This window comes from Lontra canadensis, unplaced genomic scaffold (assembly GCF_010015895.1).
Source record: "Lontra canadensis isolate GAN:19392208 unplaced genomic scaffold, GSC_riverotter_1.0 scaffold54, whole genome shotgun sequence".
Taxonomy (NCBI): Eukaryota; Metazoa; Chordata; class Mammalia; order Carnivora; family Mustelidae; genus Lontra; species Lontra canadensis.
In genome coordinates, this window is record NW_022631048.1 from 1,961,654 (window position 1) to 1,987,677 (window position 26,024).

The 26,024-nt window shown below is 40.3% G+C and overlaps 1 protein-coding gene across 5 annotated transcripts in view; it reads left to right on the forward strand.

Annotated features, from left to right (window-relative positions):
* SUGCT (succinyl-CoA:glutarate-CoA transferase) overlaps positions 1 to 26,024 on the forward strand; it is a 763,713-nt gene that overhangs the window by 322,806 nt on the left and 414,883 nt on the right. For all 5 annotated transcript variants that reach the window (XM_032874961.1, XM_032874965.1, XM_032874964.1 and 2 more), the window contains exons 10-11: positions 4,670 to 4,741; positions 11,317 to 11,414. In XM_032874961.1, the coding sequence (XP_032730852.1) occupies positions 4,670 to 4,741; positions 11,317 to 11,414 (170 nt within the window). The remainder of the gene's footprint in view (positions 1 to 4,669; positions 4,742 to 11,316; positions 11,415 to 26,024) is intronic.

The following is a 26,024-nucleotide window of genomic DNA, read 5'->3' on the forward strand; positions in this document are numbered from 1 at the left end:
TTACTGTACCCATAGTTTTGCTTTTTTCAGAATGTCATATAGTTGGGATCATACAATATGCAGTCTTCTGAGCCTGGCTTCTTTAATTTAGTGATATGCATTTAAGGTTCCTCCGTGTCTTTCATGTCTTGATAACTCATTTCTTTTTAGCGTGGAATAATATTCTATTGTCTGGATGTTTATTTATCCATTTACCTATTGAAGGACAATCAGTCAGTCACCTGGCCACACCGTTGGTGTTTTCTTCTGACCATGCTTTCTCATTTTTTACAATATGGATAGATTGGGAATTTTCCAGATTTTCAATTTCTGCTTCCCTTTTCCAGAACAATTCTGTCTTTAAGTAATCTCTTTTTTCACATTGTACCATAAGCAGTCAGAAGGAGCCAGGTTGCACCTTCAACATTTTGCTTAGAAATATCTTCGGCTAAATACCTAATTTCATCACTTGCAAAGTTCTACCTGCCACAAAAAACTGGAGCGTGAACACAATTCAGCAAAGTTCTTTGCTGCTTTATAACAAGGATTGCCTTTCCTCCAGTTTCCAACCACATGTTCCTTATTTGCATCTGAGACCTCATCACAGTGGCCTTTCCTGTCCATGTTTCTAAACATTTTGTTCAGCATTCCCTAGGTATTCTCTATGAAGATAGAGACTTTCTCTATAGCTCTCCTCTTTTCTCTCTGAGCTCTCAGCGGCTCAGAATAGGCTCTTCACAGCTGTGTAGACTTTCTCTAGCATGTACCTGAGATCTTTCCCAGCCTCTACCCATTGCCTGGTTCTAAATTACTTGAACGTTTTTAGGTGTTTGTTACAGCAGCACCCCACTTCTCAGTACCAATTTCTTAATCCTCAGGCTGCTATTACAGAATACGGTAGTCTAGGTGGCTTAAACAACAGACATTTATTTCTCATGGTGCTCCAGGCTGGGAAATCCAGGACCCCAGCAGAGGCAGATTTGGTGTCTGGTGAGGGCCTACTTTGTGATTCACAGATGGCCATGTTCTTGCTTCTGCTAATCTTAAAAATAAACTTGGCCATTATTTTTAAAGCGAAAATAGGTTTATTTGGGAATAACAGATAACTGCGACTCAGGACATACAAGCTATGGCAAAAGGAAAGCAAGTCCAAACAAAGAGGAGGAGGAATGTTATCTTATGGAGATGAAGGAGGAAGTTGGGAGGATTTGTTTTGAATGAAAGACCATCAGCGGAAAGCAAGAGCTCAGGGTGATGGTTTCTCATTTGCTGAGCTGCAGGGGCAGTTGATTTCATGTAGAGGATTCAGTGGACACGTGGCCTTTGAACAACATGGGTTTGAACTGCACCGGTTCATTTATACTTGGAAATTTTTCAATAAGTACAGTGAAGTACTATAAATGTATTTTCTCTTCCTTATGACTTTCTTAACATTTTCTTTTCTCTAACTTTCTTTACTAGAAGAATATGGGTATATAATACCTCTAAGATTCAAAATATGTTAGCTGACTATTGATGGTGTTGGTAAGGCTTATGGTCAACAGTAGGCTATCAGTAGTTAAGTTTTGGGGAGTCAAAAGTTATACATGGATTTTCAACTGTGTTTCGGGGCATTGGTGTGGTTCAGGGGTCAAATGTACATCTTTTCCTGTGGGGTCTGTAATCGATCCTTCTTTCCTATTGATGATTCTTCTGTTGGGGTCCGTAACTGACAGTTCTTCTTGTAATTGACACCGAGTGGTATGACTTTTCCTTCTAGCCTCCTGACTTCAATTTAGTGAGAGTTCCCTTTATTAATTACCGTACTCATAATACCATCATACTGAGATTAGGGTTTTAACATGTGAAACTTGGGCGGACATAATTATTTAGTCTTCAGCCAATAGTATTGTTTTAAGTTTTTACTTAAAATGTATTTATTAAATATACACTGTAGCAATAGTAACAGGGGACAAATAAGTATTTCAAGAGCTCAGTTTTACCTTCATCCTTACAAATCTATTTGGTGACCTTTAATTGTGTTTGGTGGCTCAGCTACTAATCAGTCTTCATTTTCCTATGATCATTAACTAGTTCTCTGTGCTCGGAATTTTGCAAATTGTATATTGATAAAGAAATATTTCATGGTATAGTTAAGGCTTAAGGAAGAAACACTTCTGCATTAATTAAAAGGAAATGAGTATCTCCCAAAACGTAAACTTGCTGAATATCATGTCACTAATCTAAAATTTTTGAAATTCTTTTTTCACATTATTCTTGGTAACACACATTTTTACTTCACATTATTTACCTACTCCCCGACTTAGTTTTTCCCTGCAAAACAAAACAAAACAAAGCAAAACAAAGCACCCAAGCAACGTGAGTACTTTCACGCTGTCAACTACGCTGTTGAGACATCTCTGCTCAAAATCCTTTGCCCCTCTCTCACAGGTCCACTGCAAATTCCCTTTTTGTGGCTTGAGAAACACTAATGCATTATTTATAACACTAACTTTGCTTTTACCCTGTGAACTGGGAAAATAATCATTTAAGTAGTTCATGTGTTATCTTTTGAGTAGCATTCATTACCAAAGCAAGGAAAAATGTAAATAGAATAAACCCCATTACAGTGTTTTGCTTGAGATTCATTTTAGCCACAATCCCATTACATGGGAGCAGTTATCTGAGAGATTCATTACATTTTACAACCACTTATTCATTGCCTGACACTCTTTAGATATCAGGTTAGGCCTGGTAGGTAGAATAAAAAGAAAACCTACAAACTACCAGCTTGGGTCTCCCAGCACCCCACTGCAGGACTTTGAGCAATGACGGGAATGCTGTCTATCTGTGCTGATGTGGCAGCTACCAGCCGCACGTAGCTATGGAATGCTTGACTTGTAGCCAGTGCGTCTGTCGAGCTGAACTGTTACTTTAATTTTTCCTAATAGCATCTCTATTGAGATATAATTCACATATCCTATAATCCGGCTATTTGAAGTGGACAGTTCGGTGATTTTTGGTGTATTCACAGAGTTGTTCCACCATTACCACATTTGTGGAAACTTTTCATCACGCCCACAAGAAACCAAGTACTCAGTGGTAGTTACTCCCCAAATTCTCCCAATGTTCTCAGCCATGGGTGACCGCTAGGCTTTCTGTCTCTGTGGATTTGCCTATTTTGGACATTTCATACAAATGCAATCACAATACGTGGTCTTTTGTGAATGGCTAATTTAATTTAATTTTAATTATATTCAATAGCCACATGTGCATAGTGGCTACCATTAGAAGCAAGTATAGTGGAAGACCCCATGCAGATCCTTAAGGAATGCTGAAGGCTAAGAAGAAAATCATGAAAAGGGGGCATGTGGAATACAGGTCAGAGAGATTGGAGATGAACCCAGTTGGAGCCTAGAAATAAGATAGATTCCTGGAGGAAGGGATGGTTAACAGTACCAAATAATACAGCGGGGTCAAGAAGGTATAGTGTCAGTGTAGTGATGGAGTAAGAATCCTGATGACAAAGGGCATCAGAATATGGTATTGGTGAAGAAGTATAGGCAGGTAGAAATTTTGTATCTTTTAGAGATGGAGAGAAGGAAGAAAATTTCAAGATAGTTTGAGAAGCATGTCAGGACTGATGGAAATTTTGTTTTCCTGCTGTTAATATTTTTAGTGTAGGCCTGAGCCTAATTGTAGGCAGAGAAAAAGGACTCAGTGGGAATGAAGAGATTAAAGATGACAGCAAGGTTCTGAAGGATGTGAGTGAAGGTGGGACCAGGGTTAGTGTAGGAGCAAGCCCTGGCAAGGAAGATAGAGGTCATCTTTCTCAGAGGCAGCAGTAAGTGAAGAAAAACTAGGTGAAAATACAGAACAATTTTTATGTAAAAAGGAAGGAAACTAAAGAAACTCATTTACTTAAGGAAAAATGGGGACGAGGCCTTTTGAGGGTAAAGGTTGGTTCCTCCAGCCAGCACCGTGATCAAATGTGGAGAAGGGAGTTCTAGGGCTCTGGGAGGTGGGAGTATCAATTATTTATATTCTTTTTGCTGCTCTAAGGAATATGTCTCCTAGAAGCGACAAACATTTTTCAGGTACATAAAACCACATGAGGTACACAGATCCACATGTGCCAATTTTCACTTACAGAAGAGTGATGATGTCCAAGAGTTTACATTTGAGATCTTCAAAGATGAAATCTATTAGCTTATGTACCTCCCTCCCTCCCTCCCTCCTTCCTTCCTTCCTTCCTTCCTTCCTTTCTTCCCTCCATTCTTCTTACACTTTGTAGAAAGCTATGTACCCTCTTGCTCTTTGCCCTTCAAGGAAAAATGGAAACAAACAAAGCACAAAACTTTGGAATAGCCAAACAATCCATACAGTAATGAATATAGAATTTTGTGTTATGTATTACAACAAAACTATTTTAGTTTAGTTTACTTTAGAATTTTCTTTATTTTTCTAAGTTCCCTACCCCCACCCATGTTACAACAGTTAGTGGAAGAGCTGGAGAGTGCTTTGAAAATGCCAAATAACTATAGCTATGCATATATAAAAGCAAAATATACTCATTAATTGATATGGTTTTTATTAATAATGTTGATTCAGAGCATGCTTTCTGTGTAGAAGTTTTAGAAATGGAAGCTAACTTCTGTGGTATTTTCAATATATAAAATTATATATTTATGTATTCATTTATTTATTTTAGGCTTTTAAAACCAAGGATGGATATCTTGTGGTTGGAGCAGGAAACAATCAGCAGTTTGCTACTGTGTGCAAGGTAATCAGTAATCAGTGGGATGGGCCAATGATCTATGCAATGACTTGTTTTGTCCAGAGCCAGGAAAGTTCAGTTTCACCTAGAACACTGTCCTTCCGTCTATAGCTAGCTCGAGACCCCTACTTTCTCCCCTACCCTGTGCCATTTTTATACTCCAAATGCTAAGGACGTGGTCTGAATTAGCATACTAACTGTATTTTTTTTTTTTTTTGAGGTATCTGGCTGTATTTTTAAATGAACCATAGTGTATAATACCAACATGACCTTGACTCTTAGTCCAATGAGGAAAAGGAAAGAAAAAGAATTCATTTTAAAGGCATTTTTAACATCAGGGTATTTTTTCTTTTTGCTTTCCCTTTTTTTTTCTTTTCTTTGTTAACAACGTGAGACCTAATTAAGCCCAAATACAATGTAATACCAAATTATTGTTTTAGCCACTAGAAAACTAAACATTTTTTTTTCAAATTAGCCTTTGTTTAATAAGTACCTTTCTGTAGAGTTCATGTTTTAAGTTAAGTTTTAGCAGTTAAGATTGTATTAAAAATGTTGTTCCTCAACAAGATTTTTAAAAAAGGCCTTGGAGTCATTAAGGATAATTTTATGTTGAAGATTTTAAGTTTCTGGCATCACTTGGATATTTTTTTATTTGATGTTTTTACTACTAACCTAGATTTTTTTTTTTTTAAATTTAAGTCTTTAGGTTCCTGTTCACTTTTTCCAGTTCTAACCCCAGAAATATAATCTAGCTTTAAAAATCTATATTTAAGTTTTCGTTTTAATTTCTCTTACAGGTAGGGAGAAGTCTTATCTGTTGAGGATGTTTTTCTGATGGAGAGTTTATTTTCTTGTACTAATTGATCATAGATAACCACTCACTGCGAGCTTTCAGGTTCATTAAGGATGCATGTGAATTCCTTAGGGGAACCTTCTTTATTGTCATTAACTTCTTATGTACAAAAATTATTTATCACTGTGGCTCTTTTGTGCGAGAGGTTAATGAGCACAGCGGAAAACCACAGCAAAGGGGTGGGAAGTACCGCGGAGAAGGTGACAAATGGAGACAGTTCCTATTGCAGGAAAGGCTGGAACATCTGAGGTGGGAAAGAGGGGAGCTTTCATAACGGTGACTCTGAGTAAGCGGAGAGAAAATGGATTCAAACATTTGATCTAGGATCAAAGAATCTTTATTATGAACGGTCAATGTTAAAAATATGAAACATACAGAAGCCGTTGCCTGTGAAGTCATTTGCGTACTCTAGCTGCAAAGATGTAAAAGCCAGTTCATTGCTATAAATGAGTACAGATTTTCTTCCTGGGCCATATGTTTTGGAGTTTTCTCTCTCCAGAAAGTGGGGTGGGGGGGGGTAGAAATTACTGGTTGACATATTCTTCACTGTTGAAAATAACTGTACTGAGTTCTTTTTATTTTTGATTCATTACTGCTGATCAGTTTGAAACTTTTGAACTTCCTCATAAATATCCATAAGAACGTTTTTTGAAAAAGATTTTTGTTTCAAAGCAGAATATTTGCCATAAGTTTGAGTACTAAAATATGACTTATTGTGATGGTGTGTTATGATACATTTGTTTAAAAGGAGACCATCAGAGGGCCTTTGAGAATGGCATACTTGACCTTGCTTTTCCATATGTGAGTTATGAATGATAATCCGTGTTATGAGCCCTTAAGTCAATGTCTATCAAATTCTTTGAGATACTCAAGAAAAGTTTTATGAGTAGAGGATTTTAATGTTATTTCCATCACTTCCTAGGCATCTTGAGCAAACCTTGCAAACTGATTGACTTTATATATCCTTTCATGTAAACTTGCCCTAAAAACCTTATAACCTAAGAAAAATGGCCTGTTTCCTTTTTCCATATATAGTGGGTTTCTCCTAAGTATTTTTTGTTCAGATTTATCTATTACTGAGGGGCTTGCCATTCAAACTGGCCTTGTATAAGATGAGGTCCCCAGTTTTTTATAGTAAGCCCATCAATGGTTCTTTTGCCAAGTAAATAGTGAAAGATAGGGCAGCTCTATCTCCTAGGGAGAAATATAGTGGTAGTGTCTGTGATGAATGCGTAGAATTTACTTAGGCCTATTCTCTTTCCAAAATGGAATTTGATATACTGGCTGACTAATGCTTCTTGGGGATGGGTCCTTTTAAGGAGCTCTTATTGTCAGGAATTAGAGTGAGAACAAGAGCAGTGGGTTCAAGGCTTGGCGTTCAGAAAATCTTTCTGCATATAAAGTGAACCTTGGCTTAGAACAAATCCTATTTTATGTCTCTTAACATGATACAGAAGAGTAGGGAACATGAGCATATGTAAGCTATTTTAAGCTGATTGATGCCAATACTAATGGGTATTCCTATTTGAAGTACATTGACATCCTTTTAAAATCATTTAGACTGAAAGTTTCTTGTATTGCGGGGAATGTGCGTTGGTCCTCAACTTTAGCATGCAGAGGGAATCTCCTGGAGCTTCATTCCCCAAAATTTTGACTTAGCATGTCTGAGGTGGGATACAGGAAACTCCAGTTCGAGTAAGCATTGTTGTTGATGCTGGAGTGGGTGGTCTGAGGACGTGATAGCAGACTTCTAAGGCATACCATGAGTCTTGACACTAGTCGGGTGACCTCTGGTGAGACACTTAATCTTGGCCAAGCATCTGTGTTCTCACAGTCAAATGAAGATTATGATATATAACTCTTCTAATATATAACTTTTGGAGTTTTGTAAGAGTTAGATTGGATAAGTAAAATACTCAGCCCAGTCCTGGCTCACAGAATGTGCTTTGTAAATGGCCTCTATAAAAATTAGGAGATAAAAATTGGAGATTCTGGTTCTGGATAAGATGGAGTAAACACACTTCTCTCTGTCTCTTCTACTGAATATAATGATAAAACCAGGATAGAATGTATGGACCGACTCTAAGAGGATGCTGAAAAGTAAGTAGTGGTAGGTAAACTGGGGAAGAACGCCAGAATTTAAAGTACCTCTGAAAAAAAATAAAATACCTCTAGTGCTCCTGGGGGGCTTAGTCAGTTAAGCATCTGTCTTCAGCTCAGGTCATGATCCCAGGGCCCCGGCATCAAGCCCCGCATCAGGCTCCCTGCTCAGCGAGGAGTCTGCTTCTCCCTCTCCCTCTCCCTCTGTGCTCTCCCTTCCTCTCTCTCTCTCTCAAATAAATAAATAAAATCTTAAAAAACAAAAACAAACAAACAAAAAACCTTCCAAACCAGAATTAAGTTTACCAGCTTTCTCTACAATGATTTCCTTACGTGGGTAAGTGGAGCCGAAAACATGGAAATGGGCACTAGGAAACAGAGCTGAGTCCTAGGAGATGCCCTTTGTTCCTGGAGTGAGGAGCACGAAAGTGAGCTCTAATAGCAGAGAGAGTGTGGAAATCCTGCATCTATCCCTCAAAAGAGGGAGGAATCTTTGTGGTTTTTTCCTCTGTCCTCCCACCGCTTGGCCTCCACCCTGGAAGTATGCAGGGAAGTAGGCTAACTATAGGGGAGCCCCAGGGAACTGGAGAGAGCCTGCTGAGAGGGATGAGCTTTGGAAAGTGAGCTTTGAAGGTGTTTGTGAACTTCTGCTCTCAGCCCTAAGCTGATCTGATCCTAACCAGCCCACCAAAGAAGTTGTGAACCAAGTTAACACACAGAATACTGCTCAGGAGGCAGCCTGACGATTAAGTGGGACACATGCAGGACGTACTCAAACAGCATCGCAGGGCCTTTGAGAACTGAACTAACACAAGAACCAAAGCACACGGAAGGTGTGTTGGGGCTTGCGGCCTGGACCTAACCAGATCAGTTGCTTGCTAAAAACAATAACAATAAAATGTTGCTGTAGGATTTAAACAAAACCAAGAGGCCCATAATATAATATTTAAAACATCCAAGATACAATCCAAAATTACTCAGCATATGAAGAACCAGAGCTTGCATGAGAAAAGACAGTCAATAAATGCCGATGCCAAGAGGACACAGATGTTGGAATTAACTTACAAAGACTTTAAAACAGCTATTATAAAAATGCTCCAACAGGCATCACAGACACTGTTGAAATAAATGGGAAAGGAGAAATGTCCAGCAGAGAAAGAGAAGATAGGAAGGAGAACCAACTAGAAACTGGAGAACCGAACAATATGACCACCAAATAAAAAAAAGAAACCCCTCACCAGATGAGCCCAATAACACAACGGAACTAAGCCAAGGAACTTAGAATAGGTAAATAGAAATTATTCAATCTGGAACAACAGAGAGAGAGAGAGAAAAAAAGATGGTCCCCTCTCCCAAGAAATGGAAGAAAGAAAGAACAGATCTTCAGGAGCCTTCAGGATAGTAACAAAAAGTCTAACATTGATATCATTGTAATCCCAGGAGGAGAAGATGAAGAGTACATGCTGAGGAAATATTTGAAGACATAGTTGCTGAAAACTTCCCAAATTTGGTAAAAGATAGAAACCTACAGATTTCACAATTTCAGCAAACCCGGAGGAAAGTAATAGGTTACCTTGTTGGGGGAACATGGCCTCAGCTGACTGCAGACTTTTTTTTTTTTAATAAATTTTTTTTAAGATTTTATTTATTTATTTGACAGACAGAGATCACAAGTAGACAGAGAGGCAGGCAGAGAGAGAGGAAGGAAAGCAGGCTCCCTGCCGAGCAGAGAGCCCAACGTGAGGCTCCATCCCAGGACCCTGGGACCATGACCTGAGCCGAAGGCAGCGGCTTAACCCACTGAGCCACCCAGGTGCCCCGACTGCAGACTTTTTATCAGAAACTGGGAGCCCAGAGCCAACTGGCACCAAACGGTCCACCCAGAACTCTACGTCCAGTAGAAACGTTCATAGAAAATGAAGTTTCATTAAAGACATTCTCCCTCTCCTTCCCTTCCGCCCTCTTTCCCGTCCTTCTTCAACAAGCCCACACTTCATTATTTCTTTGGGGGGAAATAGTACCTCGTTGGACTACTTCACATGTATTTGCTGCTCAGTATGTCAGGCACTCTTGCTGACATTGCTTCATTCTGCCCAGGCGATGCTTCCTCAAGCCCGTAAGGGCTGGTTGTGATCACAGCACTGGAAGCAGTCTCTCTAGAAACACTGTGAAAGGCAGCATGGCTGAGGACAGAACCGTAATTACGTTGACCCACTGTTTCAGACCAACTTGCTCAGAGAAAAGAGGTGCGATGAGTCAAATTCAGAGAACAGCATCTGAGGGCCTGGTTACCACTGAGTACAATGACTGAGCAGCTTTTTATCCAGCTTACACTATTTCTGGGTGAGGCCAGATTTGCAGGTTTAACCTGTGATTTGGGGAAGGCACTTGCTTCTTCGGGAAATGACAATTTATCCACTCCTAGAGAGGGGAGGGCGGGTTTCCATTCCCGCACAAGCTTGGCGGCTGCTTCTGAAATCATGAAATCAGCTGTGGTGACACGGAGGTTTTTAGGAAAGGCACTCTATGTGGTGTTGCTTTTTAAAATCTGGGGGAGTAATGCTGTCTTTATTATTCCTCAAGGAAACGAGTAAGTGGAGCCCGCGAAAGAGAAATGACACAGTGGAGATGCTCTCTTTACTCCAGGGAAACTTCTTCACTTCTCTGTCCATTGTGAGATGATTAATGGATTGATTGTATTTAAACTATGGGAAACAAATGAAACCATAAAATGTTTATATTTCAAGCAAATCCATTACTCAAGGTAGTGAAGCTTTCTGTTGGCCCCATGGCCTGCCCCGAGCCCATAAATGCTCCTTCTGACTTTCCAACACAACTGCCAAACACTGCCTCCACACATTCTTTATAAAACTTCTTTTCCATTCCAAATCCACTTGGTACTTTCATTATGGTCTTGTTAAAATTGCAAGATGTCCAAAGGGACTTGCAAGATAGATTTTCCCTTTATTGAGGAGGAGCAAAAGAGGAAGTATATAAAAGCACTTCTATTTGTTATTCCTTCAGGGAGATATAGTAAAGAAAAATAGTGACACTTCTATAGGAAGAATATCTTTTAATTTGACATTGTTTTAATGGCGAACATTTGGGGCAAATGTATATGCTTTTCCTTTATTTTAGCACCTTGTACAACATCCTGGATAGGGCTTCTGGGACGAATAATGTTATTTTATTTACGTGTGGAACAAATAAGTGGATATACCTACAAGACGTATGTTGATTATGGGCTTCATGGAAGTGCGGACATGTAGTTATGATATTGGCTCTCAGAACTAGGTCCGTTCTAGCAGGTTTTGTATCTCTGTACCTACTCTCTCTAGACAAGACTTATTGTGGGGATCTGATAACTTTTGATCTCTGCTCCCATCTGTAGGCACATACCTAGATGTAGCCCAAACTTCTCATAAATGACAAACTCAGTCACAGCATCACCTGCCCTGATTGCATGATCCTTCCATCTCTGTTCCTTTGTTGCTCCATTTGCCTTTGTCTGGAAGTGTAAAGGTCAGCAAAGAATGATCCCGGGGAGCATGTTGGTAAGCCTGGAACACTCACAGGCAGGTACGTGAAAAATTGTGAATTAGGCATTAAAATTATTTTTCCTTTTTAGATCTTGAATTTGCCTGAACTGATTGATGACTCCAAGTATAAAACTAACCACCTTCGTGTACAGAATAGAAAAGAACTTATCAAAATACTGTCTGCACGGTAAGCTTGGATCTACTCTTGGTACATTTAGGAATGAATGTGTCCTTAGCATTTGCCTGATTTGTGTCTGTTTGAGTATTTATGTGTATGCTCTTTTTTGCCTTTTTTAGATTAACTTGTAATTCTCTTCCATTTCGCAGAATGGGTTAGTGGAAAGATATTTAAAGCTATGTTTTCTGTTCTTTATTTGAAAGTACTTTACGTGTCTTAATGAGTACTGACTCATAAGAATGATATCGATAAGAAAATCACAATGGCTTGAAATAGATCTCTATAGCATGAGTAAGTGTTTGGGTTTAGTCTATTGTAAATACTAATAACAACAATACTAATAAAAATAATTTAACATTTTTTTTTAACCTTTAAATGCTCTACATAGACCATCCCATTTAACCCTTACAGTTATCCTGTGAGGTAAATTCTATTCCCATTTTACAGATGAAGAAACTGAGACAAAGAAAGGTTAAGTCGAAAGTTCTCTTGGGAAGTCTGTCATGATGATGTTTTGAAAATGCCAGATTGAGTTATGGCTCACAAGGGATTAATGTTAATCAGTGAGTGTATTTGATTGCCAGATTATTCCATACATGACATGTTATGCTTTTGTTAAAACCTGCATCAAATCTTTCAACTTTCTCTCAGAAAAAGGTGCTAATTCTTTTCTTTAATATTATTTTATTTCATTTTATTTTTGTTTCAGTCTTCCAAAATTCATTGTGACTTTTAATATCCTTTTTTTTCATTTTATTTTACTTCTTTTCAGTGTTCTAGAATTCATTGTCTATGCACCACACCCAGTGCTCCATGTAATATGTGCCCTCCTTAATACCCACCACCAGGCTCACCCATCCCCTACCTCCCTCCCCTCCAAAACCCTCAGTTTGTTTCTCAGAGTCCACAGTCTTTCATGGCTTGTCTCCCCCTCTGATTTCCCCCAACTCACTTCTCCTCTCTATCTCCCAATGTCTTCCGTGTTATTCCTTATGTTCCACAAGTAAGTGAAATCATGTGATAATTGACTTTCTCTGCTTGACTTATTTCACTCAGCATAATCTCCTCCATTCCCGTCCATGTTGATACAAAAGTTGGATATTCATCCTTTCTGACGGAGGCATAATACTCCATTGTATATATGGACCATATCTTCTTTATCCATTTGTCCGTTGAAGGGCATCTTGGTTCTTTCCACAGTTTGGTGACGGTGGCAATTGCTACATTGTGAACATTGGGGTACAGATGGCCCTTTTTTTCACTACATCAGTATCTTTGGGGTAAATACCCAGTAGTGCCATTACAGGGTCATAGGGAAGCTCTATTTTTAATTTCTTAAGGAATCTCCACACTATTTTCCAAAGTGGCTGCACCAACTTGCGTTCCCACCAACAGTATAAGAGGGTTCCCCTTGATCCACAACCTCTCCACCACATGTGGTTTACTGTCTTGTTAACTTTGGCCATTTGGTGTAAGGTGGTATCTCAATGTGGTTTTGATTTGAATCTTCCTGATGGCTAATGATGATGAACATTTTTTCATGTGTCTGTTAGCCATTTGTATGTCTTCTTTGGAGAAGTGTCTGTTCATGTCTTCTGCCCATTTTTTGATGTGATTATTTGTTTTGTGTGTGTTGAGTTTGAGGAGTTCTTTATAGATCTTAGATATCAGCCCTTTGTGGTGTCGTTTGCAAATATATTCTCCCATTCCATGGGTTGCCTCTTTGTCTTGTTGATTGTTTCCTTTGCTGTGCAGAAGCTTTTGATCTTGATGAAGTCCCAAAAGTTCATTTTCACTTTTGTTTCCTTTGCCTTTGGAGACATATCTTGAAAGAAGTTGCTGTGGCCGATGTCAAAGAGGTTACTGCCTATGTTCTCCTCTAGGATTTTGATAGATTCCTGCCTCACGTTGAGGTCTTTTATCCATTTCGAGTTTATCTTTGTGTATGGTATAAGAGAATGGTCGAGTTTCATTCTTCTACGCATAGCTGTCCAATTTTCCCAGCACCATTTATTGAAGTTATTTTTTCCACTGTATATTTTTTCCTGCTTTGTTGAAGATTATTTGACCATAGAGTTGCGGGTCCATATCTGGGCTCTCTACTCTGTTCCACTGGTCTATGTGTCTGTTTTTGTGCTAGTACCATGCTGTCTTGGTGATCACAGCTTTGTAGTAAAGCTTGAAATCAGGTCCCCTCAACTGATGCAGAAAAAGCATTTGACAAGATACAGCATCCATTTCTGATTAAAACAATTGAAAGTATAGGGATAGAGGGAACATTCCTCAACTTCATAAAATCTATCTATGAGAAACCCACAGCAAATATCATCCTCAATGGGGAAAAGCTGAAAGCCTTCCCTTTGAGATCAGGAACACGACAAGGATGCCCACTCTCACTACTCTTGTTCAACATTTATTAGAAGTCCTAGCAACAGCAATCAGACAACAAAAAGAAATAAAAGGTATTCAAATTGGCAAAGAAGAAGTCAAACTCTCTCTCTTCACAGATGACATGATACTTTCTATGGAAAACCCAAGACTCCACCCCTAAACTACTAGAACTCATATAGCAATTCAGTAATGTGGCAGGATACAAAATCAATGTACAGAAATCAGTTGCTTTCTTACACACTAACAATGAAAATATAGAAAGGGAAATTAGAGAATTGGTTCCATTTACTATAGCACCAAGAACTGTAAGATACCTGAGAATAAACCTAACCAAAGAGATAAAGGATCTGTACTCGAGGAACTACAGAACATTAATGAAAGAAATTGAAGAAGACAAAAAAGATAGAAGACCATTCCATGCTCATGGATCGGAATAATAAACATTGTTAAAATGTCTGTACTGCCCAGAGCCATCTATACTTTCAGTGCCATTCTGATCAAAATTCCACAGGCATTTTCCAAAGAGCTGGAGCAAACAATCCTAAAATTTGTATGGAACTAGAAGAGACCCCGAATTGCTAAGGAAATGTTGAAAAAGAAAAAAAAAGGTGCTAATTCTAATCTTTCCTACCTGTTTCACTTTTGTGTATGTCTAAACTTCTCCGTATAGAATAGGCATTGCTTTTTCTTGCAGATCTAAATGTCCACATGAGCTGTTCTTCAGCGTGGAACATTTTTTCCCCATCATCATGCCCATAAATGAAGTACTTTTGTTCCAATATCAGGTCTTGTCTTTTGAAAGAGCCCTTGTCTTTCTCCGTAGTGTGTTTGAAAGTTCTGAGACAATAAAATTCTGCTACTGTAATTTTATTTCTGTCTGCCTGGGTTTGGGGCATCTCTGGGTGGATCAACAACGTTCCTTACCTATTTACCCTTCCCTGGACTGCTTGCATCTCTTCCTTGTGCCCCAGAATCTTTGATCAATGGGGGCTCTCTGTGGGGCTGATGCTCGGAGAACTCGGGATGGGGCTCCCCTGTCCTGGTCGTTGGTGAAGTATCAGTCTGATTCCCCCACAGAGCCTAAGAGCCCTCGATCATTAACCTTTCCCCACATGAGAATTGGCCATTTATTTCTGCTTCTTGCCTCTTTGCCTCTCCAGCAGTTTTTAATCCATTTAATTCACTGATAGGACTTTTTCCTTTCACACCATGGTTATCCAGTTTTAATAATAGGCATTTGTGAGAGCCTTATCAAAAGCTCTTTGATAGTCTAAATAAATCACATCCATGCTGTGAGAAGAGTGGACCCAAGAAAAATCCCAAACCTCGGCAGATACAAGTGTCATCTTGTTCTTTAGATGCTGGCCCTTTTATAACTTCAGGGAACACAAAGTTAAGTTTTTGGTGTCCGAGGCCGTGAAACGTTTATTCCTGGCTAACTTCTGTCCTAGAATTCCGCTGTGGAGAGACTTCTAGTGGCATCCGTAACACATTAACTTCTATTTTCTCTCTTTGGGGTGAATTAAGTAATTTGTTGCCTTTTTCTTTCTCCTGTTCTAGACATAGGAGTGGAAATTTCATCATTTTGGAACCCTTCAGGTTCTTATGTCTTAATTAGGATGTAACAAGGAATAAGGAATTGAATCCCATGGTAGAGACGAGGGGTAGCCTGAAGAGAGGAAAGTTAGAGGGGAAGTCACACTGCCCTGGGTCCTGCTGTTCAAATGCAGACCACAGGGAGCCTGTGCTGCCCAGAAGATGGCTTTCCTGCTCTCCGGTGTCAGCGTGTTGGTGGTTTTTGGTGCTCTCCTGGGGTCTGCGGTTCTTCCCTCTCTGCCAGCTCAAGGGTCTTCTGCCTGGTGGATCCAACAGTGATAAGCAGGGGAGATTAGGATGCGATTCGTTCCCATCTACAACCCTGTCATTCGTTTTCCTGAGCAAACGTCACCGGAATCAGTACCCTTCAGTGCTCGGCATTTAGAATTCAGACGCCTCCGTGAAAGTGCAAACGTGTATCGTTTCACGAGATGATTCCATGTTTTCTATGAAATATTCAAAATGTTTAGTGGCTCTTGATTATTGGATTAAATCTGGTCTTTTTAGTCTGACATCATGGTCTTCCACAGCCCGACATGATCTTTTCTTTCCACCTTTTTCTCAGCCTAAAGGCCCTGCTAGGGCCGCACTCCCATTCTGTGTCTTTTGTTCTCTGTCTGGCAGGCTTCCCAGACTTATTATTATCCTGAACACAGTCGTGCTTCTGGGTCCGTCCTACAGTTTCAAGAAACCATCCTCAGACTTCTCTATTTGGGGTCCCGGCCAGAAGACAACACTTTCAGAAAAGAAGTCCTCCTTGCCCGCTGACTCAGCACCAGCCTACCCTTTATCCAACCCACACAGGATCTGCTTTACCTTCTGCGGGTGGTGCTGTTCCACGTGTGTGGAACACACTGTTCCTTTCACTGGACAGCTGTCTCAGGACCTGTGAATCACAGACACACTGACGTCCAGCTGCAGAAAGGAGGCAGGGAGAAAGGAAGGGGAGGAACCAGCATTTATTAGATGCCTTGACTTACCAGAGGAGCGTTGTTATTCCTGCTTTACTGATGAGTATTCTGTAGCGTAGGGAGGTTAGTCTCAAGGTTCCACATGTGGTGAATAGTTAGAATTCAAAAGGCTACCTTTCTTTTCCATATGTCCTATTGCCTCCCTAAAGTGCTACCTGAAATGTTACTCTGTCTTTATTTATTTACTCAATAAATATTTACTGAGCACTGGGAATAGAAAAATAAATGAGACAAACTAAGCTGGTGACAAAGAATTCAGGGAAGGAAAATGAGAAGTGGCAAAAGTTGTTTGTGAGACTGGCTGTTGCATTTAAGCTGTTCAGGGAGGGCCTCTCTGATAAAGTGACATTTGAGCAGAGTCTTGGAGGAGGTGAGGGAAAGGGACTGCAGATAACTGGGAGAAGCTTTTTAGGCAGCCGGTGCGTGGGTGGGAGTTTAAGGAGTAGCAAGGAGGACAATGAGCCTAGAGCTCAGTGATTCAAAGGAAGAGTGGGGGGAGGTGGGTCCAGAGAGAGAGAGAGAGAGAGAGAGAGAGTTGGGTCCAGGGAAAGGGAGTGGACGGCAGAGGGGTTAAGGAGGGGATTGGTGGGGCAGGTAAGAAGGTCTAGGGAGAGAGAGGGGAGGTGGCCAGAAAATCATGTTGTAAAAGTTATGATAGACTTTATAATAAAGTAGTTTCTTAAGCTTGTGAAATAAAGGAATTATTTTCATCATAAGGTGAGTTTGTTTCTCAGCAACCACTATTTTCTATTTAGCCTGAAGACATTTTTTTAAAAAGATTTTATTTATTTGAGAGAGAGAGGTAGAGCAAACAGAGGGAAAGGGGCAAGAAGGCTCCCCGCAGAGCAGAGAGCCCAATGCGGGGCTCGATCCCAGGACCCTGAGATCATGACCTGAGCCAAAGGCAGAGGCTTAACCGACTGAGCCACCCAGGTGCCCCTGAAGACACATTTTTTCCAGTTTTATTGAGACATACTTGACTTACGACATTGTATAATTAAAGATGTACAACATAATGATTTGATATTTGTATATATTGCAAAATGGTCATCACTATCACTTAACATCCATCACCTCACATAGTTACACATTTCTTTTTCTTGTGATGAGAAGTTTTTAAAATGTACTCTCTTAGCAACTTTCAAATATACAGCACTGTTAACTATAGTCGGCTTGGTGTTCTCCTATAAAATCTATAGACTTTGTTGGACAGCCTACCAGAAATGTCAGTCACTTACCTCACTTTTCTGTTATTCTTGCTAAGCGCAGTCCGATGCTCCTCTCTGAGAGCCGCTGGGCTCATTCAGGAAGGCAGCTGCATGTTTTTGTCATCAGCTTGGTTGTCCGCAGCCAGCACACACACAGTTCCCCTCAGGTGCTCTCAGGTGTTACTATTCCCCAACCATGGCCGTGAACAGGTTTTTTATTTTTATTATTTTTTTTAATTTAAAGGTGAAGACTTTTCCCTTGAGCTTGCCATTTTATCCAGGGTGTTGCAGAAAGTCTGTTTACCCAGCTGCGAAGGCTGAAAACTATGCAAAGCTGAAGCATGTTAAAAGTCCCCAGCTAGAACACCAAAGAGATAGAATAGAGACTAATCCAGGGCCTGTTAAAACAAGCCCCTTCTTTGCAATGCCAAGGAGCAGCGTCTCCTAAGCCTGTGCTACTCACGCCCTGGATCGCAGTTTTGCGGACATAAGGACCTCAAGGGAGAGATTGAAAATCTGGTGTGCGTTGAAACCAAGAAGAGAAGGATAAAGATGTAGTGTTGGGAGTTGGGGAAAAATAATAGGAAGATGTGGAATGAGGAGGAAGGGAGCGAGAAATGTTGGAGAAAATAGACATACAATTCGTTTTCTTTCTTTCCATTCCTTTCTTCACCATTACTGGCCACTGACCATGTGCACTTGTCCTGCAGCTATAGGGATGGAGGGAGAGATCTGGGCTTTTGAGGAGTTCATGATCTAATTAGGAAAATAAACAAGTAAAGCAGTGGTTTAAGTAGTGTGTGCTAAGTGCCATGGTAAACATATAGGGTGCCGAGAGCATAGAGAAGGGGCAGCTACCTCAATGTGGGCAAGTCAAGGAAGGCTTCCTGGAGGTGGTGCCACCTCAGAAGAGTCTTAAAGGACAAAGAGAAGTTAAGTAAAGGAAAAAAGATACCACAAAGGAGGAAATATTGGACAGAGTGTATTTCCTAGGGAGAAAACACAATAAGTCTTATATAAATGACATATAAAATAAAGTAGCTTAGAAAGAAACTGATGACAACTTTTAGATTGCTTTTTGAAAAATGCTACATGTGTTCAGCAAGTGAATGCCAATAATTAAAAAGTTGGTTACACTGGGTGTAACCTGAGTGGGTGTAACCTGAGCGGCTCAGTGGATTAAAGCCTCTGCCTTCCGCTCAGGTCATGATCCCAGGGTCCTGGGATCAAGCCCCACGTCGGGCTCTCTGCTCAGCAGGGAGCCTGCTTCCTCCTCTCTCCTCTCTCTCTGCCTGCCTTTCTGCCTATTTGTGATCTCTTTCTGTCAAATAAATAAATAAAATCTTTAAAAAAAAGTTGGTTACACTAAGAGGATATAAGTAAAAATTAACAGTGTAAGATAAATTTTCCTTTTAAAATGCTGTGGCAGTTACTTAGGTGAAATAGTATTTTTGATTTTGAATGATCTGATTTTTCTTAAGCTTCTGGTATGTAATTGAATATTTCCTTATTTTCAGAGTTTACTGTTTGAAAATGCTGTGAAATTAAGTGCTGTAGTTCAGGGCCCTCTAAACGGAAGTGCTAAACAAATATTTGTTGAACTCAAAGTTTATTAATGAGTTGCATCTTAACTGATCACTTCCAAAACTTGGTGTCAAATTATTTTTAATTGGCTTGTTCAGAATATTGGAGAGCTGGACCTGGAGCCTTTTTTTTGCTGTTGAGAAAAGGACTGTAATATAAAGATGATGTTAATTTTTTTTAAAGATTTTATTTATTTAATTGACAGATCACAAGTAGGCAGAGAGGCAGGCAGAGAGAGAGGAGGAAACAGGCTCCCTGCTGAGCAGAAAGCCCAACTCGGGGCTCGATCCCAGGACCCTGAGATCATGACCTGAGCCGAAGGCAGAGGCTTTAACCGACTGAGCCACCCAGGTGCCCCAAGATGATCTTAATTTTTAAAAACTGACATCTTGGTACCATTCAGGCAAATTTGGTCCTTCTGCTCTGGAGTCTCCACACTTTGAGGAGAAAGGTTAAACTATTTACCTTTTTTTTTTTTTTTAAGATTTTATTTAATTATTTGACAGACAGAGATCACAAGTAGGCAGAGAGAGAAAGAGGAGAAAGCAGTCTCTCTGCTGAGCAGAGAACCTAATGTGGGGCTTGATCCCAGAACCCTTGGATAATGATACGAGCCAAAGGCAGAGGCTTTAACCCACTGAGCCACCCAGGCCCTCCCCCACTTTTTTTTTTAAGATTTATTTATTCATTTTAAAGAGGTGAGGCAGAGGGACAGAGGGAGAAGGAGAGAGAGAGTCTCAAGCCAACTCCACACTGAGCAGTCAATCCCACGACCTTGAGATCATGACCTGAGCAGAAAACAAGAATTGGATTGCGCCACCCAGGCGCCCCTAAACTATTTACCTTGCCACATGTAATCACCTCCCACCTTGCTGTACCTCCTTATAATGTGGCCTGGTGTTTTAACCCTCTGTGTCTTCCCATCTGCTCATTGCTTTTCACTAAAGGATGTAATTTCTTTGTCTCCCTGGCTGCTACCTTCAAAATGAGCTCACAGTTTGGGTGCCTGGGTGGCTCAGTAGGTTAAAGCCTCTGCCTTCGGCTCAGGTCATGATCTCAGGGTCCTGAGATCGACCCCACATCGGGCTCTCTGCTAAGCAGGGAGCCTGCTTCACCCCTCTCTCTGCCTGCTGCTCTGCCTGCTTGTGATCTCTCCCTCTCTCTGTCAAATAAATAAATAAAATCTTAAAAAAAAATGAGCTCAAAATTCAGAGCTTTTCCTGCCTCACTTGTCTGTTGTAAGCAGCCCCCTCACACCACTGTGTCCAAGCATCTGCTGTCCTCAACTATCATCTGTTGTCCTCCTTGACAAGGCAGTCAATTTCTAAATCTCTTAGATAATCTTGAAATTTCTTAATTTCTTATTTAAAGACTGTGTTTTTAGAGCCAGTTTAGGTTCACAGCACTATTGAGAGGAAGATACAGAGCATTTCCATGTGACCCCCGCCCCCATCTGCCCCACCAGAGAAGGACATCTGTTGCAGTTGATGAATCTACACTGACACACCATAAGAGATGATATCTTTTTTGATTTTTTGATTTTTATTTCTAATGTCTCTTTGGGTTTCCAGCACTCAGAAAAGAAGTGTTCTTGGGGCGCCTGGGTGACTCAGTCATTAAGCCTCTGCCTTCGGCTCAGGTCGTGATCCCAGGGTCCTGGGATCGAGCCCCGCATTGGGCTCTCTGCTCAGTGGGAAGCCTGCTTCCCCCTCTCCCACTCCCCCTGCTTGTTTTCTCTCTCTCACTGTCTCTCTGTCAAATAAATAAATAAAATATAAAAAAAAAAAAAGAAATGTTCTTTTAGTTAGTGAATTGGAGTCAGTGAAGGACTGAATGTGAGGCAGGAGCCTTCCACTGACTAACTCTGTGGCCTTGAGCTTGTGCTCTGATTCCTCTGAGCCTCAGGTCCTCCTATGTATACGATGTGCATAACAATTCCTGCGTCATCCTGAGAATTAAAATCCAGAACGCACATGAAAGCAGCTTCACAACACTCAGCACACAGCAGAACTCATTCTATTTTAGGGAAATCTCAATCCCTCAACATCCTAAATTACAGTTCTCCAATTTTTTTTTTTTAACCGCCAAATTTCTCCTGTATCTTTTTTCATAAAAAGGATTGAATCCCCTAGTTTTGAGAAATTTTTCTCTCCCTAGCTGTAAAGAGTTCGTGAGTTCCACAGTTTTTGTTTAGTAAAGTCCTGAGGAACTGCCAGTCAAATCCTGGTTCGAATGATATAACGAGTATTATTATATTGATTTAATTCCAGCAACGGGAAGACATGATATTGTGTAGTTGGCCTGTGTGGCCTTGTTGCAGCTAAATAAATGATTTCTGTTAAACCCTTTTGAAATATTAAAAATAGCTCACAAGACTTGGGATACATTTAACTTTGTACAGCATTCTTAATAAAGGCTATTAATACTGCTTTGTTTTTTTAAACCAAAAGTGGACCTTCATGGCTCATAGCCTATTCCCTTTCAAGAGACACTTGTTTCTCAGTGTGGGCAATGAATTTGGAACTTGTGAACACTCCACTTAAATTATTCCTTGCATTTGTGGCTGTACCCTCATAAAGAATGAAACATTTTGTGTTCCTTAGTTGCTCTGCAGTGTTAATAGCCTGTACGAAAATCTTCAGTCAGGGCCTTTGAACTGGGAAGTAAAATATACCCATGGGTTCCCCTGTGTCATTTTTATGTTTAAGTTTTTCAAAGTTTTAGTGGATATTTTTGGTCTTCCTGAAAGCTGTTGAATTTAATTTTCTGCTAAACCATATCTGTAATTTCCTTAATTTTTATTCTTACTAGAAAATGAAGCTATAGTTGACCCTTGAGCAAAACGGGTTTGAACTGCACAGGTTTGCATGCATTTTTTTCCTGGTAAATACAGGACAGGAATGTAAATGTACTTTCTCTTTCTTGTGATTTTCCTAATAACGTTTTCTTTTCTCTAGCTTACTTTCTTGTAAGAATGCAGTATGTAACACATTGTAACATACAGAATATGTATCAATTGACTGTTCATCTTATCAGTGAGGCTTCTGGTCTACTGTAGGCTGTTAGTGGTTAAATTTTAGGGAAGTCAAAAGTTACACACAAATTTTCAACTGTGTAAGGGGTTGGTGCCCCTAACCTCTGTGCTGTTCATTCGTTTGTGTTTGTTTATTTATTTATTTAAGATTGAGAAAGAGAGAGTAACCAGTGGGCAGAGAGGCAAAGAGTGGGTCTCCCCCGCTGAGCAGGGAGCCTGATGCAGAGCTTGATCCCAGGATCCTGGGATCATGACCTGAGGTGAAGGCAGATGCTTAACCCACTGAGCCCCCCCATGTACCCCTAGCCTCTGTGCTGTTTAAGGGTCAACTCTACTGTATATTTAATTTCTAGCAGCTATCATTAACTCCTTCCTCTTCCCTGCTTCTTAAATCCCTATTTTAGTGCTTCTCCTGTCTTCCTTTCCTGGCTCTAGCTTCCTAGCCTTATCCTATCTTTTACAGTTTGAATTGTTTTAACGCGAATTTACAAATGGATATTATGTATCACCTTCCTTTCCCTTATTTGGATGGAGGCTTCATTGAATAAGTGGTTTGCTTAGAGAACAAGGGAGGATTTTATCAGTGCCCACCTATATGATAGAATTTAGAAGGGCTGGAAGGGACCTCTATTCCACGGAATATAACCCTTCCTTATACATAGTTTGCTGATTTCAGGGGTTAGGCAAGTATAGATTTTTTTTTTTAAAGATTTATTTTAGCGAGTGGGGGGAGGGGCTGAGGGAGAGGGAGAGAACTCCAGCGGACTCCCCACTGAGCACTCTCAATCCTTAGCGTAAGTAAGTTTTCTCAGACTTCTCCTCAGAGAAACGTGGAGAAAGCAGAGAAATCATTAAAGCTCAGACTGCCCAAGGGAGGCAAAAAGCAGAGGGAAAGGTGGACAGCGGTCACAGTCAGGAGCCCCAGGGATCCCGGTCCCCCTTCTGATGCTTCTGCTCTGGGGAAGTCTCTTTTAACTCTGATTCATTCCTCCCCTCTCTAAACCTGGCAACCATCGACCGTCCTATGTCTGCATGTTTTTAATATATATAGAGAAACTTATTGTTTGCTCCCTCCGAAACTCTTTGGTTGGTCTAATATTCTCTTTCCCATAATGATCACACTTTAAAATCTTCCTGCCAGCCTCCCCCCAACTAAATCCCCCCCGCCCCACCCCCCCTTGACTTCTAGTAGTATCTTATGAGGCTGCATTGCATGTGATTTATGTATATCCTCAACCTACATGTTTAGTTTATTGCAACCTCCCTCCTGACCTCTTATAATGCTTTGAATCCCATTCTTGTAGGTTTATCTGGCATGCACTGCAGAGGGCTGATTGGGATAAATGGATCTGATGTTTCCGTGAGGGTCACATTTGTTTTTTTATGCACTCCATGGCAGCTCGGCCATTATCAGCTAATAGATGGTTCCTTGTAAAATGTCTATATTTTATGTGGTACATTTTCTGGATGTTGGTTCTTTGGAGATAGGTTTAAGTGGCTATGTGTTGTTACTATAAAATCAGCCTGGAGGGAAAAATAATGAAAGAAACACAGCCCTGGAATGTATCCTTTTGGCTTACAGGATGCGAGGGGAACTACTGCAACTCCTCGTGACCAGGGAGCTTTCCACCCTGTTAAGAGAATTCTTTGTGACTGAGAATCAAGTGATGTCTTTAAGTGAGTCAGGATGAAATGGAATGTCATCTCCCTCCTCCCTGCTCTCCCATTTTTTTTTTTTCTTTCCAGGAGGGCCATAAACCATTCCAGGCTGCCTTTTAGTAGAAAGAATTAGATGGTAGTGGTGGGATATTTATATGTATGTGCTGGGGCAGCTGGGAGGGGGAAGGGGGGCAATGGTGGTGGGAGGGAGTCCAGTAAACTCCGTTTCCCTGGATAAAACATTTAATATGCTCATTTCTCCACTGGAACTTAATGTATAGTTTTGGATTTATAGAATGTTAGAGTCCTAAACACTTGCGGAGCAGGATAGAGCTTCAGACACTGTCGGACTCAACCCTTCCTAAGAGTAAGAACTAGAATTTAACAGCATCATGGCTAGAGGCTCCGTGCAATCCGGTGGGAGACGCAAAGGTAACTCAGAAGGCCTTCCTTTTGGGAGGATGTAGGCACAGTTCTCCAGACTTTTCTGGCTGACCCTGTTTTGCTCTTGACTTTCGAATTGGACAGAGAATTTGGAGTTTGATTCAGTCTCTTGACACTCTGGTTTGCTCCTCAGACTCCAGACTCATCCCTGCCCTGCCCGATTTCCTGCCTGCCTTTGGGGCGCAGACTGAGTTCTGTTCAGCAACAATACTTTGCCCCTGCTTGCATTCTGTTCTTATCTCCTCTGAGCTTTGGAGCTCTAGCGTAGGCCTTCCTCTGGTCTTTGATCTTACGTTAACTGATGTTTCTAGTAAGAGCTGACTCCACCTCTCCCCCAGTGCTGACAGCTGACATCCCTGCTGAGTCTTGATTTCCACCAGCTGTCCAGCATCCCGGACCATTTCCCTGGTGACCAGCTGCTCCTGACCGCCTTCACCTGGACAGTCCACAGTAGTCCTGGCAAGCTGCTCACTGCTCCCCCATGTCAGACTAAACCTACCTTACTTCCAGTTGCACATGTTTTGGCCAATAACACACAGCTCTTTGGTGAGGCTCACATTGGAAATCTGATTATCAATGCCTTTTCCATAGTACTCACAGAATAGTGGCTTTTCCCTCTTTTCTCTGAGTATAAATGTTCTCTTAAGGATAATACTGGCCAGGAAAAGAAAATAAGTGTGCATTCCGCACCCCACATTTACAAACACACATGCAGACACACACACAACTTTTAATCTCTGAATTTAAAAAATTTACATTTTCCATTCTTAATGATTTTTCTTCCCTCTATTGTGAATTGTTTTTCTTTTTCTCATTTGCTAACTTTGGAAAGAAAAATCCAGACATTGGAATGTCTGAGTTTATTTAAGTCTCATACTCTGTTCAATTTAATGAAGGGAAACAAAAAAAGGGAAAATCAGAGTGCTGGCCTGGATCTTCCTGGCCCCAGGGTTGACCCTCTCTGGCGGTCACTGATATATACTATATCTGCGAAATAAGAGTAATTGATTGTTCCAAGCTATTTTTAAACATGTCAGGATATAGAAATATACTCTAAAATATAGAAAGAGCTCATAGAAAGTTAAAAATTGTGAGAAACATAATTGTTTTTATATTAATTAACATGCTCTTTTCTAAAACAGATTTTAAAAAGGAAAAGAGGACTTATTTAGTATATTGAATGTCATATTGCATACCTAGCTAACAGAGAGCACGGTCTTTTCTGGTGTCTATGGAACACTTACAAACACTGGTTCTAGACCAGGTTACAGAGAAAAAAATCTTAGTAAGTTTCAACAAAGAAAAGTCAACTACAATGAAATATTTTTAAAAAGTAGTGATAAATTTAGAAATATAAGCATAGATAAACCTATAAAGCATAGTGTATAAATAAAAAATTTTTAAATAGGATTAAAATTTTAAAATCTTAGTTACCTCTTGTGGTAGGCAAACCATCCTAAAACTTAACGCTTTAAAACGAGTCCACAAACTGTTTCTATAAAGGTCTAGATAGTAAATATTTTTGGCTTTGGGGACTAAATGATCTGTACCACAGCTGCTTAACTCTACCAGCGCAGTGAGATAGTAACCATGGGCAAGACTTCAGTGAACAAGCATGACTGTATTCCACTAAAGCTTTATTCATAGATACTGGAAGCTTAATTTCTTTCTTTCTTTCTTTCTCTTTCTTTCTTTCTTTCTTTCTTTCTTTCTTTCTTTCTTTCTTTCTTTC